A 20,918-nucleotide genomic window follows, 5' to 3' on the forward strand; every position below is an offset into this window, starting at 1 on the left:
GCAGTGCCTGCTGAGACAGGCCAACTCTGCCTCTCACTGGCTCCTGAGCCACCTGTGACCCACAGAGCCCTGCGCCAGTCCCAGCAGTCTCCATTGTGACCTCTCCCCCGCAACCTACCTCCCATCTTTCTAAAACTCTGCTCTCCGTTTAGCAGCCCCCACCTTCTTCCCAACCCACCAATCCCCTCGAGACCCTACAGGCGCTCTCAATTGCCACGCAAGGCAATGTAGCTGTGGGCTGAAGACTGGCCACCGACCTATGTAATTTGGCCTGCAATGTTTTAATGAAAGCTGGATCTATCCAGTTAGCCACAAGTGCCACCCTTCCCTATTGCATCATACCCACCCCAGGCCCAATTCACATGTCAACAGTATCTACCTGCTCTCTGCAGGTGTTTGACAATAAAGTCCACATGATCTTTGGATTCAAGGCCTTCTATTTTCTGGCTCCCATGTGCCTCTCAAACCAGACTACAATCACTATGGAAACCCCTCACTCCAGAAACCAGCCACCATGTCTCCCCTTTCCCACTCCAGGCCCTGGTCTGGTCTCCCTAGGTATGCGCATGCCTGTCTCCCACTCTGGCTTTCCTCCTATCTGCAATGCCTTGCCCTCTCCCCTCCACTTGTCATCCTGAGCTCTGGCTCAAATCCTACTTCTTCAAGGGTCTCTACAGACCATTCACAACATTTCTTTTTTTGGGCCTGTGACCCTCGTGTATATTCCTTTGTTATCTTTTTTCCCCCCTTTGGTAAGTTTCCTATTTCCTCAGATAAGCCTATTAAAAGGATTCCTTGTGAGTGGTGCATAGGAAAAGCCACAGGGAGCACATCTGCCCCTGGGTAATCTGTCTCACACCTGAGCCAACCACTGACTCATACACCTTGGTCTTCTGCTGTCATCTATTAAACATCAGAGCAAGCACAGAGTCACAGCGCCTTCGGGGCAGCAGCCACAGCTTACAGTGAGCGTACTGCCAAACACCTAGTAGGTGCTCAGTACCCGTTTATGATGAGTAAGTACAAACGGCAGAAATCTCTCCTTGTTCCAAAAACATAAAGGCTGACACAGGCCCACTGGTGGGCAGTAAACTCTCCGACTTGATGGAAAAAATCAAGCCTAGTTGTGTGTCACTGTCACTGAGGCATCCAAGGCCACGTGTTCCCCACCACAGCGAGAAGGGAGACCCCCTAGAAGCAGGAACTAGGGAGACCAGAGCTCTGGCCACAGCACTAGCAATGATTTATAGACAAGGTGAACTTGGGGAAATCTCTCAACAGCTTGGAGTCCTCAAGGTAACGGGGTCCTTCCTTCCCACACTCTGCAGAGTTACAACAAGCACCTGGTGGGGAGGCAGAGCGGGTGGCCAGTCTGAAGGCACAACCAGGGAAGGGCTGCTCGCCTGGGGTGTCCCCCAGCCAATACTATGGATTCACCTGCCCTTTCTCCCGGCTCCTGTGTGGATCCTGAAGGTCTGTGACAGGCTGGGATTCCAGCAAACACCCATTACTCCCTATTCCCACCAACCTGTTCGCTTTATCTGATCACTAGCAGCAGCAGTCTCCAGCACAAACTTTCAAAGTTCAAACAATCTTCACACGGATTTGAGAAAATTCTACCGTGGGTCAGCACACTAATCCAGGCATTAGCCGGGAGGTGGGACGGGTGATCATCGCATTCTCCTTTGGCAGAAATTGAGGCCCCAGGGGAGGGCATCCCTGAGTTCCGGAACTCTAACCCTTCCCAGGAGGCTGGGTGCTGGCAGAAGGGTTGGATGTAGGTGGATAATGGAACTTCTCTGCTAAGTGAAATAAGCCAGAGAAAGACGAACACTGTATTTTATCACTTATATGTGGAGAGTAAAAGAAAAAAAAAGCCAATTTCAAAAAAAAAACAGAATGAGAGCCCCTGTAGGAGCTGGAGGGTATGGATGGGCTGAGAGGAAGGTGGGAGCTGCTAAACGTGGGGTAGAGTTTTCCAGGCTAGAGAGGCTGGTGTCAGGGGTGGGGGAGGGAAAATGGGGAGAGGTCGGTCAAAGGTACAAAACGTCAGTCATCAGTTCTGAGGATCTAATGCACGTCGTGACAACCACAGTTAAAAATACGGTATTGTATACTTGAAAGTTGCTGACAGTACATAGTAAGTATTCTCACTACAACAAAACAACCCAGAATAACTATGTAAGGTGATGGATGTTTAATTATCTTAATCTTGGTAATCATTCCACAATGTACATGTATGTCAAACCATTATGTCGTGCACTTCAAATACATACATTTTTACTTGTCAATGATTTCAGGAATGTTGGGCAATGGGGAAAGAGGTAGAATTTGAGAAGTGTTTCTGTACCCTGCACTCAGGAAATATTCAGTGTTTGTTTGTTCTGGCTAAAGAGGAGGGTTTCGGGTTTCTGCGAAGAAGAAAAGCCAGAAAAAAAAAGTTCTGAAGGTGTGAGAATGATGGGGGGCAGGGGGGGGGCGGTGAGAGAAGCTGAGCGCACTGAGATAGGCACAACTGTGGGGTGTGGGGTAGGTGCGGGGAAGGCAGGAAGGAGGCAGAGTGTGATTGCACCAGCAACAGGGACCATGAACTGGGAAAATGGCTTTTGAACAAACTGCAAAGGGAGGCCTCTGCAACAGCCATGCCCGGTAGAAGAAGACCCGGTGGCCTGACGTGAGACAACAGAGGGCTTCGTACAGCAGAGGCGGGAGGGAAGGGGCAGAGCTAAAACCGTGGTGGTGGAAATGTGTCAAGAAGTGGAGACAATCTGAAAAGGTGGGGTAGAGTGGCATGCGACTGTGGGACTTCAAAACAAATTTCAAAGGTGTCTTCCTTCTAATATAAGACATTTTCTCCATCACCACCATCCCCCTCAGAGCAGAGGGGTCTGTCAAATAGTGTTGCTGGGAGCAGTGTTTGCCAGGAGATTACATGTTGAAGCCCACTCATTTACAGTTTGCCCTGGAACAAATGCTTTGCTTCCTGAGGGCCCCTGTTGCAATGCCCTGAAGCGCACAGAAAAAGCTTCTGCACCAAGGTGCTCCTTGGATTAGCTGTCTCAAGACAGAAGTATGAACAACCCTGGACTCAATGTACTGAGCCTTGGTGCCTGGTTGGCTTGGCTCTGAAAATAATCAGGCATCCTGACATGACTGCACAGCGATGAGAGAGCGCCTGTGTGCCAGCAATCTGATCATTTCACTCAGCATTTCTTAAAGCAAAGCTTTAATTTTTTTTAACCAGATATTTGATTACTAAAGCAAGCAAGGCAGCAAATATTGAAAGCAGGCTTCTGTATCACAGAAGCCACTATAAGGCCACAAAGTGGAAAACAAATGTTTCAGAATCCCCAGGGGCTCTAGTGAGCCTCTTCAGACTCTGGGGTTTTGCGTGTGCATGAGCATGTGTGTGTGTGTGTGTGTGTGTGTGTACCTCCTCCCTTTTTAAAAATGGAGCTTGCACATTTCATTGAGGAAGGCCAGAAACAGAAATGGAATCAAAGGGTTCTTGGTCCCCATTCTTTCCAGACAAAAGGCAAATTTCCAATCTCAGTAACGATGCTAACAGTACCTGATCAACTGGGCATCCTGGCAGGAAGTATTAGCAAGATGAGGGCAGTTTCTTATGAGAACTGTCTTGTAGATCTATGCACAAGATATTGATGCTGTATTACGGGATTCTTACTAAGCTAACAGTTGATGGTCAGGGTCTCGCTTATAATGTTTTATTCATAAATTTTGCAAAAGTGAAATGAATTATTAATGTAAAGATTATCTGTCAGAGACAGGAATCATTACTAGAATTTCACTGGGGCCGGGGTGGGGGTGGTTTACAGGGACTAGCAATGCAAGCGCAGAGCTTTTCAGCTCGTGGTGACCACGTGTTTGGTTGGCCCTGATCCCCAGGAACCAAGCCGGTACCATTTGCCAGTGGTCAGGCAGCCTCTGCAAAGCACACCAGTTAGCTTCCTCCTGGCTCCTGTCCCCACAAAACCTGCCGTCGTGATGGCACCAACAGTAGGTCTCTAGGCCACCTCTCTACAGCACCTGTTCCATTAGGTGTGGTGAGAGCATTATGCTTGAATACTGGGCAAGGCCCATCAGGGTCAAATTAAGGCCTAAGAGGAGTAGCTTACTCTCCTTAGTACTTAGCACTTATTATATAAGTTGCTTAGTACTTACTATGTGCTGAGCACAATGCTAGGTTCTTTATGTGTATTATCTCATTGTATCCTCAAAACCTTGCCATGCCAGAGGTACTGATATCATCCCCATCTTACAGATGGGGAAACTAAGTCACGGAGCAGGTAGGCGCACTGCTCAGGGTCTCACAACTTGGAAGTGGCAAAGCATTTAAATCTGGTTCCCTCCCTATTCCAAAGCCACTTACTTTAATGAACATAGAGTTTGAGGACTGTGGAGCTGTCCTTCCTGGGAGACACTGTCCTAACTGTGACTATCATGCTGCAAAATCTTTAGCTAAACACTGAGATCAAGTGACTTTGCAGAAATCAACTTCACTAGAAATCAAGGGACATACAGGTTACATACCTCCTCCCCTGACTGATGCTATTCTAGCCCCATCACTTACAAGAGGCTGCTAAGTGACCTTGAAGAAAGGGGTCCTGGAGCCAAACTGCTTGATTCTAATCTCAGCTCTCTTTCCAGTCATGGGCAAGACAGTGGAACCCCTCTGGGCCTCAGTTTCCTCATCTGGTAATAATAACAGAGACTCCCTCACAGAGCTGTCAGGAAGACTGGATAAAATAAAACACGCAAAATGCTCAGAACCACATATAGCACACAATGAGGATTAACTATAATTATTTATACCAGTATGGGTCTACGGGCAAGATACTTAAGTCCACCCAAGTTTCCTCATCTATAAACAGATCTGCAAAGTCGTTCTGAGGAGTAAGTGAAGTAAAATCCTAAAAGCATGTCACGTGCAGACCTCCTTGTAGTAGGCACTCACAAAATGTTCACTTGTTTTCCTCCCTCTTCCCAAGGTACCACTATCACTCAGTCTTCTGAGACCTCAGTCTCTCACATTATACAATGAGATGCCCACTCATTCCTCGGCCACTGCGACCTCACAGGCACAGCACAGCCAGAGCATGCCAAAGGCCAGCCTGCGTGTGAGGAAACCTGGGTTCTACTTACCCTTCCAGCTTTTGAAAAGCCATTTAACTTCTTCACGCCTCAATTTCCTTATTACCCATTCTATTATAATCTCAACAGGTGTGTCACAGACAGTGTGCTACACATTGGGTATGCAAAGATAGGTAAGATGTGGTCCGTGACTTCAAAGAATGCACATCCTAGTTCAACATAAAAGCATGTAGACAATTTAGTGTGTTGATTATGGTATAGACGAAACAGAGGTGGCCCAAAGGAGGTAGCAATCAGATTTACAATACCTAAGTAGGACAAGGAAAGATTCAGAGAACACAGGCCCTGTACCTGAGCCTCACAAGATGAGTGGGAGTTTCCCAGGCAGAACCCGAGGAAAGGTATTCCAGCAAGCACAAAGGCTTAGGGATGCAAAACTAGGAACTGTAAATAATTAATCATCGCTGAGTACAGGGTGCATCCAGGGGAGTGGTGGGAAAATAGGATAATGTCATCCCCACTTGCAGGATTTCTGTGAGAACAAATGAGAACAATGAATTAAAACTCTGAAAAGCAAATGGTGTTGCAGAAATGCCATGTATGGTTGTCAGCAGCACTCTAGCAAGGCTCATGGCAGTACTTTATTTTACCCATTTCCTAGCATGAGAACTCTGAACACTGTTTCTTCTGTCACCATCACCTCGCCTCCTCCTCTTCCTCTCCCCTGAGAGGAGGCCAAGAAGACTTGGCATTGACCGGAATGGAGAGGTGCGGAGGAGGGAGAAATAAGAAGAAAACCATGCAGCTCTTTGTTTCAATTACCACAAACCTTTTAAAGGCCCTTAACTATAATGTTTCTCATATTTTAAAAGAATTTAGTTCTTATTAGCCAAAAAAAGAAACTTTAACCCTAAAACCATGGCTTTTTAAATGTTCTTGACCATAACCCATAGTAAGAAATACATTTTATACCATAATCCAGTACATAGACACACACATACCCCATTCATTATAAAACATTACTTAATACCTATGTGCAATGCACTCGGATAGTTTTCTCTTCTATCTTATGTCATTTAAAAAAGTGTCAGTTACAGTCTTCTAATTGATTCCATTATTTGCTAATGGGTCACAACCTCCAGTTTGAAAAACTCCACCCTAAGAGACAGGAAGGTTCATTGAAGATTTTAAAAGTGTGGTTCGCAAAGCCCTTCAACCTTTCTTTTCTGTTGCATTTCAAGACACTGCCAAAGAGAAGCAAGTCCAGCCCATTTTCTGGGAAACAAAACGCCCCTGGGTGCGCAGTTCACGGGTATGCTGCCTGACAACAAATGAGAGGTTTCCGTGTGGGGCTTCTTGTGTTTGGTTGCTGCGGGCAATTAGGCATGTTGACAAGCAGACTTTCAACAAACCGGCCTCTCCCCTAGGCCAGGCCCTGGTGCGCTGCAAAAAAGTAAGATCATATGTCCCCGATGTCTTTTCGATGAGAACATTCAATAAGCAACTTCTTTCACGTAAAGGGCCCATCACACACCATAACCCAGAAGTGAGCAAGCACTCTGCCTCAGGGCTGCTGAAATGGGAACACCATGACTAGATGCCTTTCCAATCATGCACAGATTTAAAATTCACACCACCATCATCGCTACTACCACCTCCCTCAACAAGGAAAGAATCTGCTCCCCACCCAGCACTGTATACTGCCGTGTCCAGCCAAAATCCTAAAGCTGGAAAGAAACACCAAGGTCACCTGGTCTACCACTCTCCTTCCAAAGAGGATGGCCAACTAAACCTTTCCAGCTCACAGCTGAACTATTTCCCTTTGTACCACAACATGCAGCTGTGCTCCGCACGGCTGTCCTCACGGAACTGCAAAAGCTTTAGAGGTTTCTGCCGTCGCACTCTCGATTATACTGTTTCCTCCTACCGAGGATGTTTTTCCCTCCTGCCCATACAAACCCAATCATCCTCTCAGATGGCATCCAAGCCCTCTAAGAAGCCTTGCCCGAACCCCACAGACCGGGCCATCCCTTCTTCTTTTTCTGAAATGAGATTCAGCTCCCTGAATTCCAGCAATCTTTGGCCTTTTAAATGCTGTTTAACAAACAATTAATATATATTTGATTAACTTTCTATTAAAGGATGTTAAAAGAAACTTTAATCTTAATTAACCTTTCTTACAACTTGCATAATAAGGAGTAAATAGAAAGGTTTAGCATTTTATTATAAAGACATTTAAATCAGGTGATCATGAAGGAAATAAGCATTAAGCTATTAATTTCCATATACTCAGGACCTGTGACAACCATGGTGGTAGACGCCGGCACTGCTGACTGTTCTGATACACTTTCATGTGGGAGACACTTGTCTCCAGCAACTGAGCTCTCACGTGCACGAGGAAGCGCAGCTGAGGGGCTTCCTCCCTCCACTGCTTTTTATTATAATGGGATCATTGAATTTTATAACGTTGAAAGACTTAAAAAATATTTATTACACCTTAGGTGAGAAAATTTAACGCCCCTTGCCCAAAAGAAAGGTGAGCTAATGTGCTTCAGATCAACCTTGTGGAAAATGACAACATTGGGGCTAAAACCGAAATCTTTTTTATCCAAAGAAATCAGGAGTTAGAAGTCTAAAAACCTCACACCACCTGGCTCTTCGGTTTCATTTCCCCTGTCCACAAACTTCCTGTCTTCCGCCAGACCCCTGTCTCACCGCTGAGGAACTTGCCCGAGCCCCCAACACCAAACTGTCTTCCTGTCATTAACCAATTCCCCAATATTATTCCATCCTGATGTCACGACTTCTCTTATTTTACTTGGCAATTTCACTGTTATGCCAGCGCTTCCCTTATCTAACACCACACTTACCAAAACCACACAGTTGCTTTATTTTAAACCTTTCTGTATGGTCCAAAGTTACATCCGAAACCAAAGCTAGTGACCGTGACTGCCTCACAAAGAGTCCTATTCTTTCCGCTTGGGATTACAGAAGTCTTTTCTAGCTCATGCTGTATGTGAACATAATATGCTGGAAAAAGAAAGTTTTCTCCTTTATCAGGTAGGTGATTTCTCCAGACACACAGCCAAGCAAATGATTATGTCTGCAAGTTAAGCAGGGAGAGGAGCAGAGTTCATTTACACCACCAATAAACAACAAACTTGTCTCTTTACCAGAAATATCTTCTCCAGCCCGAGGGTGGAAACATTGATTAACTGACCCTTCCTTTTCTCATTCTTGCCTACATTCTTGTCAAGGTTCCCAAAGAAGAATGAGGTGGTCAAAGCAGAAAACAGGACAAAGATGAAGCCAGTAAAAAGTCCAAACGAATCAGATCAGGTTGCAGAGCGTGGCGATAAAATGTGGACTCCAAAGGCCAACCGGTCAGTTGTGGTTCCAGCAGTAATAGTTGCTGAATGCCCCTGGGCATACTGCTTGAACTCTGCTCAGTTTCTGCATCTGGCAGATGGGATAATAGGGCTACCTGCCTCCCAGAGTTGCCATGAATATTAAATAAGTTAATATGTGTAAAAATTCTTAGGACAATGTTTGACACACATTAAACACTACATAAATATTTGTCAACTAAGATCGATCCTGAGGTGGAAATTATTTTCACATCATGCTGTGTGTCTGCTGATCTCCGAGTCCTACCAGCAGGTTCAGGACTTAGAGGCATCGTGATGGTTCCTGTACCACACCGCATACACCCTACACCCTTGGATGTAAACTGCTTCCCAAGGATTCATCTTACAATTCCTCTGCCTTGGGACCTGACAGGAATCTACTGCTGGCTCTCTCACCAACGGTCCCTGTTGCTGCAGCCACCGCACAGGGAAGACAAGGCCCGTAAAACCACAAAAGTTCTTGTCCACCACGTGTCCCAAATGCTGCCTGTAACCCAGGACTGGACTTGGGGGACAACAGGCCACCTACCACAGAGAAACATAATGAAGGGAAAATTCTTCTCACCAAATGTTTCTTCCTGGTACAGGACTCACAGGGCAAAGCAAACTTCTCTGAGGCTGTCCCAGAGCCTCCCCTCTCTCTCCTTCTTCACTTTTACTTGGATCGGGCTCTTGGCTACACTAAATGTAGTCTCTCCTCAAGATCACTGTAAGGCTGCCACCCTACTCAACCCCACAGGCCCATGAAACCCCATCTCTCAGGAGGATCACCACTGCCGATCCTCCTTCTCCCTCAAGGCCTCCCTCTTGTGCCTTCTAGGACACCACATTCTCCTGGGTGTTCTGAGCACTCCTTCCGGCTGCTTTGCTGGCTGTCCCCTGCTTTCCCTGCTCCTCACACTGGAGTGTCCTGAGGCCCATTCTTTGGTCCTTTTCTCCATGATGAGCTCCTCCTGTCTTGTGGTTTAAAATACTGTTTCTTCCCTCAGTGACTCTCAAATATCCATCTCCAGCCAGTACCTACTCCTGAACTCCTGATTCATACACCCGACTGCCTGCCCAGGGACTCCACTGAGATGCCTAATAGGATCCTAACCTTAGCTTGTCTGAAACCAAACTCCTGGCCTTCCTGCAAATGCCCCTCTTCTGCCCCTCTGCCCCTCCTCCTCTCACCTTCCCTTCCCTTACCACACAGCAAATTCTATCAGCTCTACCTTCAGAAACATGCAGAATCAGACTATACTACATCACCTCCAAGCTGCCCTTGGTTCCCATCACTGTCATCCCTCCTGAGCACTGAAATACTGTTGTAAGAAATTCTCCATTTTTGTCCTTGCCCCACTATGGTATTTTCTCAAAACAGCAGCCAGAGAGGTCCCATTAATATCTAAGTCAAACCACATCACTCTTTTGTTCAAAGCCTTTCAACGGCTCCTCATCTCACTCAGAAAAGACAAAGTCTTTACAGTAAGTGCACAGCCCTGGACAGTCGGAGTGGCCCCATCCTGCTCCCCAGTACCTCTGACCTCATCTCCTCTCACTCTGCCCTTCCTCCTCCACTCTGGCCACACTGGCCTTCTTCTGTCCAGGGACCTTATGCTCATTGCATCTCCTGCCTGGAACATCCTTCCCCAGACACCCGTGTGCTCGGGTCCCTCCCCACCTTCATGTCCCTGCTCAAAAGTCATCCTCTAGATGAAGCTGGCTCTCACAACACTTCTTAAAACTGCAAACTATACCTGCTTAGCACTCCTCATCTCCCTTCTCTGCTTTATTTTTCCCAATTAGATTCCTCAACCCCTTACTTTATAAACTTTATAATAGAATGTATTACAAAATTATTTTGTTTAAGCCCTGGCTGGTATAGCTCAGTGGACTGAGCTTGGGCTGCGAACCAAAGCGTCGCAGGTTCGATTCCCAGTCGGGGCACATGCCTGGGTTGCAGGCCACGGGCCCCAGCAACCAAACATTGATGTTTCTCTCTCTCTCTCTTTCTCCCTCCCTTCCCTCTCTAAAAATAAATAAACAAAATCTTTAAAAAAAATTCTTTTGTTTATCCCTATCAGAATACTCATTTTGTCTTCCCCCACTAGAATGGACCCTTGAGGCAGGTGGGGTCTGTTCTTGTTCACAGCTACAGTCCTGCTACCTACTAAGTGTCTTGCATACAGTAGGTACTCAATAAATATTTGCTGAATGAATAGGAAGAATGGCTCACTTGGTTCCTCTTACCTAAGACAGTCATCACTGTCTTCATCAGCTTCATGGGCGTCCTCCGGCGGCTGATGGACCCACTTGTATGTGGAGACAAGACGTTGGTTTTCCTCTTGACGTACATGTAGATCCGCAGGTACACCACCACCATGATGAAGAAAGCCAAAAGGTTGGACACAGTCCAGAAAATGAGGTAACTCCTGCTGTAAATGGGGGCCAGGGAAGAGCAGGCAGAGATGTCGCACAGGCAATTCCAGCCCAGTGTGGGGACCGCCCCCATGAAGATGGCAATGGCCCAGACAAGTAAAATGAGCAATATCACCCTCTTTTTGGTCAGGTTGCTGTGGACCCGCATCCTCATGATTGACATGTGCCTCTCCACGGCAATCACCAGCAAATTGGTCAGGGAGGCCGTCAGGCTGGTGTCCAGAAGCCCCTGGCGGAGAAACCAGCGGTGGACAGTCAAAGTCTTTGAAACGGGGCCAGTGTTGAACATGAGGAACACATAGGCAATTCCAGCGAAGAAATCTGCGGCCGCCAGGTTAGCCAACAGGTAGTAGAAGGGGAAATGAAACTTTCTGTTTTTAATCACCGCTGCGATGACCAGAGAATTAGAAAAGAAAATAAACAGACAGAAAAACGTTCCAACACATAAAACGATCACAAGCTTCGTCCCTGTCCAGTCGTCGGGGGTGTCAGTGTTGCTCTTATTATAAAAAAAGTCCATCTGCTTATCATAGTGACACTCATTCATTGTGGAGAAGACTTGAACATCCTGGAGAGAAATGTAAAGAAGAAACAAACATCATTCTTTGCAAAATCAATCGATCAACCACCCTCGCTGCCACTGAGAAGCCCCTGGTCTGGCCAACTCCTCACAGTCCCTCAGATCTCAGTGAACGTCCCTTGCTCCGAGACCCAAGCCCCGGACCTCCTTTCACAGCACTCATCCCACACTGGTCACTGGGTCTGCTTCCCAGGCCAGGTGCAAGCTCGGTGTCCCCGTTATAACCCCAGGGCCCCTTTGCCCTGACTGCCTCCCAGCAGGTATTTGCTGAATGTGGGCCGACTGGTGGCTGAATAAATCAGTGAATAAATGATAGTGGAGGCAGCAGTAGGTCAAATATTCTAAGCCCTGCCATATCCGCTCGGCACCGGTGATGGTTACAGCACAGAACGTTAATGCTTTCTCCTGGTGGTTTCCAGCTCATTTCTTATTTATGGGTTCTGTTCATTAATCAAAGGCGGCTTGGTAATGCCAGACACATTCTCGCCAAGATAACAGGTGCTGGGTTACTTTTCACATGACCAAATGGCTTCCCTACGAGATCAGTTTTCCATCACTCTGATTCCTTTTGCCATCTTTTAATTTCAAGCTACAATGACAACAATCACTGGTTAAGCATGGGGTGCAGGGCTGGAGACTGGTGTCAATGCTCCTTCCTGACCTTTTTCAAAATTCCTTTCTTATTCTCCTAATCCAAATTGTACCAATGGGAATTTGTTTGCTGGATTTTCCAACTCAATCACTTTGGGTTCATTTCCTTCCTGGGCTCTCCTCAACACAGCAGGTGGTAGAAGGGCAGGCCTCCCCTTGGCAACAGAGATCTGGAGTTCGGGCAGATGTCCAAGGACATGAGAACATACCTGCCAAGTGAGGGCCAGTCCTTAGGACACACGTCTGAAAGCAGACCCCAAATTGGGCTATCAGGCAGACAGGGAAGATACTAATCTCAGGATGAGACCTCTTGGACCCCAAAAGTGAGGGATTCTGGCCAAGGACAGGCTGGGCAGAGGCTCTGAGATTGCCCATCCACCTGCGCTTGGTGGGTAGACCAGGTGCTCTGCCTCGCAAGGGCCTGGGTATAGCCCCGAAAAATCCTATCAAAGGAGACGGGCTGAAAGCCAGGGAATCTAGCTTCTGGGGAGGATAACCATGGGCTCCATCACATGGAATGAGGCTGCAATTTATCTGCTGGAGATCCAGGAGGCTCAGATCCTGGGCATTCACTGCTGGGAATGAGGTAGCTCTAACAGCAAAAGCTGAACAGCTTTTAAGGTTCTTACAAATTCTGTAATCCAATACCACATGCAGAATCAGGATAAGCGTATCGGATATCAATTTGAAGTAGTACAAAACAGAAATGTATCTTAGGCAGTCTTCCTTTTAATTTACATTTTAATGATAAAATGATACTGTTAAGTGAAGTAGACACATACCTCTCTGCCATAGCAAATGGAAGGTAAGAATACCACTTTACATGCTTAAATAACCAACTGAGCGTGGTCTCAAGAGACAAATAGTTCCAGTGCCTTTCAATTAGGAGGCAGGGGGACTCGATTTTAATAAGGACAAAACAAAAGTTACTCTCTTCTGCAGACATTCACCAATATTTAGTTGCCAATATCAGGTAACTCCATGCAACAGGCCAATATATCTACACTTTATTGTGATAACTTCCCAAATTAACAGTATAGATATATTTGATCATATATTTGATAGATATATATTTAATAGTTTCTTAATATTCCAGTGTCTGAATGTACCACACTTTATTTAACCGATCCCTGAATGCTGGACACTTAGATTGTTTCCAGTATTTTGCTTTTATAAGCAAGGCTACATTCTTGTGCACTAATCTCTATATACTTGACCAATTATTTCCTTAAAACTAATCCAAAGATTTCAAGTTGATGAAGTAAAGGGTGTAAACTTGTTTAATGATTTCTGATACATATTATCAAACTGCCCTTGAGACAGATTGTATTTATAGTCCTACTAGCAGCATAGGAGTTGAGTAAAAGATACTAATCTAGTAAAATTCAATTTAAATGTCCAAGGAAAATATTCAGCTTTCAATAATGTTGAAATATATAGAAATTCAAGAGAAAAAAATCAAAGAACCACATGAAAAATTTTAATGATGCAGTTAATGTGTCCTTTCCCTATTGAAAAACAATGTTTTATTTTGCTATATGCTGTAGATACCTAAGAGAAACACATTTCTAATTTAAAATTATATTATCTTTAATTTATCAGCAATATGAAGATTAATATGTAAGAAAAATGATGGAATTATAATACTACCAAAAAAAACCCCTTTAGAATTTCCTAACTTCCTTTTAAAGGAGTCTTAGCATTTTAGTTTTGATCCATAAATTTGGTTGAATTTGTAATTGTATGATATCCCAAAAACCCCAATGACTTTTACTTCAAAAATCTTCAAGTTCAACTTTCCCCCATTAAAATTAAAATGGCACATTCTTAGACCTATTTTAACAAAAATTGTCCTGAGGCTGAGAAGGAGTTTTGTCTTAAAAGGTAGGGAAACCAGGAACAGCCCGAACCTCTGCCAAGCACCTTTCTGGGCACCTTTCACACTTTTGGGTGAAACAGACAGTAAGAGCAAAAAAAAGTTCATATAGGAAATTGGTAAAAAATATTATGCAGGCTAGATGCAGCCATTTAAAATCATACTTACTCTAATGATTAAAATAAAATTTAAAAAAAAATTTCAAAGATCACGAAATAAATCATACTTACTATAAAGTTATGGTAATATGAGAGAAAGCATATACCATTATTTTAATTACAAATAATTATATATACACATATATACATAGACACATAAATATGTATAGTGTCTTGACTTTTTTAAAGATACAGAAAAAAGATAAGAAAAAATCTCAAAGTATAATATTAAGAATGATGGAATTATGGCTCATTAAAAAAAATGCTTTCCAGGTTTTTCTGTTCCACATTTTCCATAATAAATAAGTAGGCTTTTAAATGCTACTTTACAAATTCTGTCTCGGGGGCATATATTCCTCTTCGTGTGCTGTACTTTCCTTTGACAACTGCAGTCTGCAGCACCAAAAGTGACGTTCAAAGGAAAAGCCTCAAGGAGTCGCTTACAGTCCTCATTACTACCCTGACTAGCTACGCACACTGTAATTTTTCAGTGAAAATGAAAATAAAATGGTTTTCTGCTTAAAGCTTCAAGTAACCATGCACCCTTACATGCTGACAACGAACCAAATCGGCACACCGTTCTCCCCAGCTCCCCTCTGAAACACTTCCTAACGCAACCACCCAGAGCTCCAAAAAGGAATAGCTGGAAGTTTTGCAAGTTAGTACTTTTGATTTTTTTCTTCTGCCATATACTGCCAAAGTTGTTACCAGTCCCCAGTGCCTATTAACTACAGATCATCATATTTCTTAACTGGAAATGACCAAATCCTTTGATGAGCTTGTAACAAATGATCGGATTTATCATCTCTTGACTCCTCTCAAACCTTGAAATATGAGTCTGTGATCCTGGCCTGAACAAGGCCTTCACAGAGATACCTCCTCTGACCAATCCCAAGTAACCCCCCGCACTCAAAGCTAGAAAACTAGAAGAAAAAATATAGACAGTAAACCCTGACATTTCTCTTAGCAATATCTTTTTGGATATGTCTCCTCAGGCAAGGTCAAAAAAAGAAAAATTAAATAAATGGGACTATATCAAACTAAAAGTTTTGTACAGTGCAGGAAACCATAAACAAAACAAAAAGACAACCTACAAAATGAGAGAACATATTTGCAAATGATATATATCTATTAGATATATCTATTAGATATATAGCAAAGAAAAATAGATATATATCTATTAGATATATATATATATATATTTGGGATTAATAACCAAAATATGTAAGGAATTCATATAACTTTATACTAAAAAACCCAAGCAATGGAAATAAAAAAAAATGGGCAGAGGCTCTGCATAGATATTTCTCCAAAGAGAACATACAGATGGCCAACAGACATATGAAATGATGTTTGACATCACTAACCATCAGGGAAATTAAAACCATAATGAGATATCACCTCACATCTGTCAGAATGGCTACCATCAATAACTCAATAAAAATCAAGTGCTGGTGAGGATGTGGAGAAAAGGGTACCCTCACACGATGTTGGTGGGGCTATAAATGGGTATAGCCACTGTGGAAAACAGTATGGAGATTCCTCAAAAAATTTAACATAAAGCCCTCATACAATCTAGCAATTCAACTTCTGGACATTTATTCAAAGGAAAAAAAGCACTAATTTGCAGTGATATATGCACCCTTATGTTCACTGCAACTTTGCTAATAGCAGCCAAGATAAGGAAACAACCTAGATATCCATCAACAGAGAACGAATACAGATGTGGTATCTATGAGGTGGGGGGGTAGGTTTACAGTTCTGAGTGTGCAAAACACAGTTGATTCTTGTATTAGTATATATTGATTATATATTATTTTCTATACAAACAACTGTAAGCCTACTTTTGCCCCACCCTATATATACAATGGAATATCATTCAGCAACAAAAAAGAATGAAATCGTACCACCTGCAACGACATGGGTGGACCTGGAGAACATCATGCTATGTGAAATAAGTCAGATAGAGAAATACAGTTACTACATGATTTTACTTATATGTGGAATCTAAAAACACAAAACAAATAAACCAAACAAAACAGAAACAAACCCATAGATATAGAGAACAAGCCCATGGTGGTAAAAGGGAGGAGAAAAAAGGTAACCTCACAGCTCTCACTATCAGAAAGCCCTGCTGTATCTTCATCAGAGCAACTACCATCCATTTACGTTTTCTCGTGTTTATGCATTTATGTCCGCCCCCCACACTGGACCAGTCTTGCTCTGGCAGAGTTGGCACCATGCCTATTATGCTCCTATTTGTGGAAGGAATGAATGAGTCTCTCTCTTCAGTATCTCTTCCCCCACTAAAATGAAAAGGTTCAATTAAATGCTTTTGCTGACTTACACATCACCTACTAACTATGCCAATTAGAGAACTCCTTCACTTGTTCCTTATGTGTTGTTGGATTACTTACTATCTCTACTTCATTATGAATTACCACTGTATTTTTTTAAATAAGATTTTATTTATTTATTTCTAGAGAGGGAAGGGAGAGACAAAGAGAGAGAGAGAGAGAGAGAGAAACATCAATGTGTGGCTGCTGGGGGTCATGGCCTGCAACCCAGGAACGTACCCTGACTGGGAATCGAACCTGCGACACTTTGGTTCGCAGCCCATGCTCAATCTACTGAGCTACACCAGCCAGGGCTACCACTGTATTTTTTAATTGCTAATATTTGGTTACTCTGTGCCCAGTGCCAGACGAGCCTTTTACACAGTTCATCTCACTGAATCCTCCCGCAATGATGCGGGTGCTCGTGGTATCACAGCCATTTCGCAGATGAGGGAGCTGAAGTACCCTTTCCTGAGGCCGCATGACTAGTGAGTGGAAGACCCTGGGTTCCACTCACGCAGCTGCACTCCTGGGCCCCGTGCTTCTCCACAGCACCACACTGCCTTCCACAGACAAAGGAACACCGGACAGACCAAGTGTCACGCTTCAGATAACTAGCTACAGCATCATCAAAGTACAAGGACCCAATCACATGACACTCAAAGACTCTCTTGCACTATATGAAAAAAATGGGTATTCTAAGTAGTCTTTGAGGTTTTTGTTTGTTTTGTTTTGTTTTAATAGCCCTAAGAAGCACAGAAAACACACTTTTCTGAAAATATATTTTCAAATTTTATGCTAATAGGCCACACAATATGGTCAATATCAAGACAATTTTAACATCATTAAACTTTAATTCTGCCAAATTCCAAGCTGGTTTTTTTTTCTTTTATACTAAAAGTATAAAGTATACTTTTAAGTATACTACTAAAAGTATAGAGGACTTGAGTAGTTTTGACCCAAAAACAAAAGATGTTAAACTTTGGAGCTATTACCACAACTTCAAACTTCAGTAATTTAAGCCTTCATAAAATGACGGTTTAGAAAGTCTATATGTGGAATCCAAATGAAAACTTCATGAGCAAAGCTTTCATTTAGACTCTCCCAAACTTGATGCTCTAAAAAAATGTCCAGCCAACCCATAATGTGGAAACAATTATGAAAATTAAGACATTTGAAAACCACTCAAGCAGCTTTTATTTCTAGCTCCATCGGATGAGACAAGTTGCTGCCAGCCTTTCAGCTGGCTCTCAACAGTCTTCTCTTCCTGGGAGGAAGAATCAGGCGGAGCCCTAACAGGGTCCCTTGGAGCTGTGCATATTTTCTTTCCCTACAGTCCTCAGATGAAATACAGTCCTCTCCTTTCTGGAAACCCCAGTCACATGGGGTTAGGTGAGTTGGTACGCTCACAACAGGAAAGAGATCGCTCCAGCATAAAAGCAATCACGTTTGCTCACTGAATTCTTTTTAATAATTCACGTTAATGGCAAAATCAGGATAGCATGGGAGATTTAAACCCACATATGACCCTTCAGGTTCATTTTAGTCATTAATTTCAGGGCCTTCAAACTTATCGTTTCCTCTTCCCAGAAGCCTCGTCCCCAGAAACTCGAAAAGCTCATATCTCCACCTCATTCCTGCTCAAACACCACTTCATCAGCGATCCCTGCCCTGCCACTATCTGAAAGAGCACCTTGCCCCGCCCTGCTGCACTCTTGCCCTTTAGCACTTCATATTTCCTCAGAGCATTTCTCACCACCTGATGCTGTCTACTTGGGGTGACAGTCCATCTCCCCATGCGCTGAGGATGTCGGGGACCTTGTGTTGATATGGTGCATCCCCTGTACCTGGAATGCTGCCCAGCATGCAGCGGACACTCAGTGAGCACTTGTTAAGTGGAGAATTCAATGAAGTGTCCTTGTGCACATGTGCCCGCATGCACCCTAACCGTTTACCCACATGGAGCATTATTACTTTCTTCTTCTGCATACTTTCTAATTTGGGTCTCATAACTCTTTCATTTCCCTCTAGAGACTTGGCTCCAAGCCCTGCTGGCTGAGAGGTGGGGTGGGGTGGGGGCTGTTTGCCACCCTTGAACAGCAGCTTCATCAGAGCAAACAAGACGGGGTGGTCTGAAGGGCAGTGCCACAATGAGACTTCTCCCTCATCAGTACAGACATCAGAAACTATAGCTCCTCTTTGGAACAAAATTTCAAAAGAGAGGGAACTCGATGGCCAAAATTAAAACAACTGAGCAAGAAAATCGAAGCAGTATAACCCAAAATATAAAATAAACATCCAAGAGTTCATACTAATGTAAGTAAATGACTGAATAAATAATAAATGAGAAGGGAAAGGCAAACCTCAGATGCAGAAGAAATACAAATAAATGTAGCTCTTGCACCCTAGAGGAGGGGACTGCAACTCCCACTCCTCAGCTATCCTCTGTGCACAGCAACTTCCTCCCAAGAAGGACAGTGTGAAAAGGTGAGGGAGGGGAGAGTCACTTTTCAGTGGAGAAACTTGACAAGCATGAAGATCAAGGTCATCAGCTGGGATGAGTCATGCTGCTCGTCTGTGATCTTAACAAAATGTGTTAGGAATGGCACTTCACTGCGTTTCCTTCCTCCCCAAACCCACAACCCCAGCCTGATCATGAGAAAAACCTCAGACACAGCCCTACTGGGACACAGTCTATAAAATTCCTGATCAGGATTCAAAAACCATCCAGTCACCCAAAACAAGGAAAATCTGAGATACTGTCATAGGTAAGAGGGAGCTGAAGAGACAAAACAACTAAAAATGATGTGTGTCCTAGATCCTGGAACAGAAAAGGGACATGAGGTAAAAACTAAGGAAATATGAATAAGGTGTGGATATAAGTCAATAATAATATGTCCATATTGGCTCATTAATTGTAACAAATGTACATTAATTAAGATGTTAATAATAGGGAAAATTGTGTGCAGAAGTGGTGGTATAATGTGGGAGCTCTATACTATTTGCTCAATTATCCTGTAAATATAAAACTGTTCTACAAATCATTTTTAATTTTTTTTAAAGACGAGGGGAGAGGATATTATCAACTCTACTATACTGCAGTAATTTAAAAATAAATAAAGTCCATATGTTTCATGAGCAGTTCCTTTACTCTCTGCTATGGTAAAATACACAGAGGAGTAGCAATCTGTTTGAGATTCCATTTAAGAGGATATTGTCTGTAATTAGAGCATTGTAAGCCTCTGATACTACTAGGGAAAGCGCATATGTTCACTTTGGGGATGCCTGTTAAGTGCAGGCCTATCACAACCCTGTTACCTTACCTTACTACACTATCAGGGGTGTCCAACCCATGGCCTGAGGGCCTCATGGGGCCCAGGATGGCTATGAATGCAGCCCAGAACAAAATTGTACATTTACTTGAAACCCTTTTTTCGGTCATCAGTTTTCGTTAGTGTTTGTGTATTTAATGTTTGGCCCCAGACAACTCTTCTTCTTCCAGGGTGGCCCAGAGACACCAAAAGATTGGATACCCCTGCACTAGATCATTTAAGAGAGCTGAACTCACACGTACTGAACTTTTGTTACTGTTTCTTAAGAATTTATGGTAATCTCGGGCACACTAAATTGGTCTGATTTGGCCCTCCGTTCTCTCTGTAGAAACAGGTCCCACAGTACACTCAGCGCCTCTCCTGGGTGGTGAAGACACAGCCCACAGGCAGGCGGCATGAGCGGCTGTGCTGAGGGATGGAGACACTTCCGTGCCGCAAGTCACCTTCAGCTCGGAGGTGGTGGCACACGGGAAAGCTGCAGCCTGAGCTGAGCGGAGTCAACAGGTTACCGGGCCGATGCCCATTTCTGAGCCGTGTAGGTAGGGAGGATGGCCTGTGGTGTGTCAGCCGGGTCCACCGCTTTGTTTTCTCCTCCGGCTGAGCGGGCGGGCTTGCAGGAGGCCGTGGTGTGCACACGCAGCTTCTACCCTAGGACTTGTTTAATAAACAACTACAATCAAGTTTATTATTCCCGGGATCTCACTGATGACTGAGGACTATTTTAAACCTCTTGACTAAACAGGAAAGAAAACCTGAAAACATATAGAACTAAACCAAATAAAAGAGGTGAGACCCAGATTTTATATGGATTGGTAATTCTTGGCTTAGTTTATCCAAATATAATGTAAATCTTTCATTGTGTTTACTTTCTCTAGTGCACAATTTTTTAACTTTTTTATTGAATTTATTGGGGTGACACTGTTACAAAAATCACACAGGTTTCGGGTATACAGTTCTATCATATATCATCTGTATACTGTATTGTGTGTTCACCACCCTAATTATACAATTTTAATCTCATCTAACTCATCAGATATATTTTGTC

At 43.7% G+C, this 20,918-nt stretch overlaps 1 protein-coding gene across 1 annotated transcript in view; it reads right to left on the minus strand.

The window, feature by feature from the left end:
• The window catches only part of LPAR3 (lysophosphatidic acid receptor 3), a 72,141-nt gene that overhangs the window by 36,580 nt on the left and 14,643 nt on the right, over nucleotides 1–20,918 (minus strand). Inside the window, exon 2 of the mRNA XM_028513026.2 lies at nucleotides 10,752–11,508. Coding sequence (XP_028368827.1) covers nucleotides 10,752–11,487 — 736 coding nt within the window. The 5' untranslated portion in view covers nucleotides 11,488–11,508. The remainder of the gene's footprint in view (nucleotides 1–10,751; nucleotides 11,509–20,918) is intronic.

The sequence above is a fragment of the Phyllostomus discolor genome, chromosome 5, assembly GCF_004126475.2.
Source record: "Phyllostomus discolor isolate MPI-MPIP mPhyDis1 chromosome 5, mPhyDis1.pri.v3, whole genome shotgun sequence".
Classification (NCBI taxonomy): Eukaryota; Metazoa; Chordata; class Mammalia; order Chiroptera; family Phyllostomidae; genus Phyllostomus; species Phyllostomus discolor.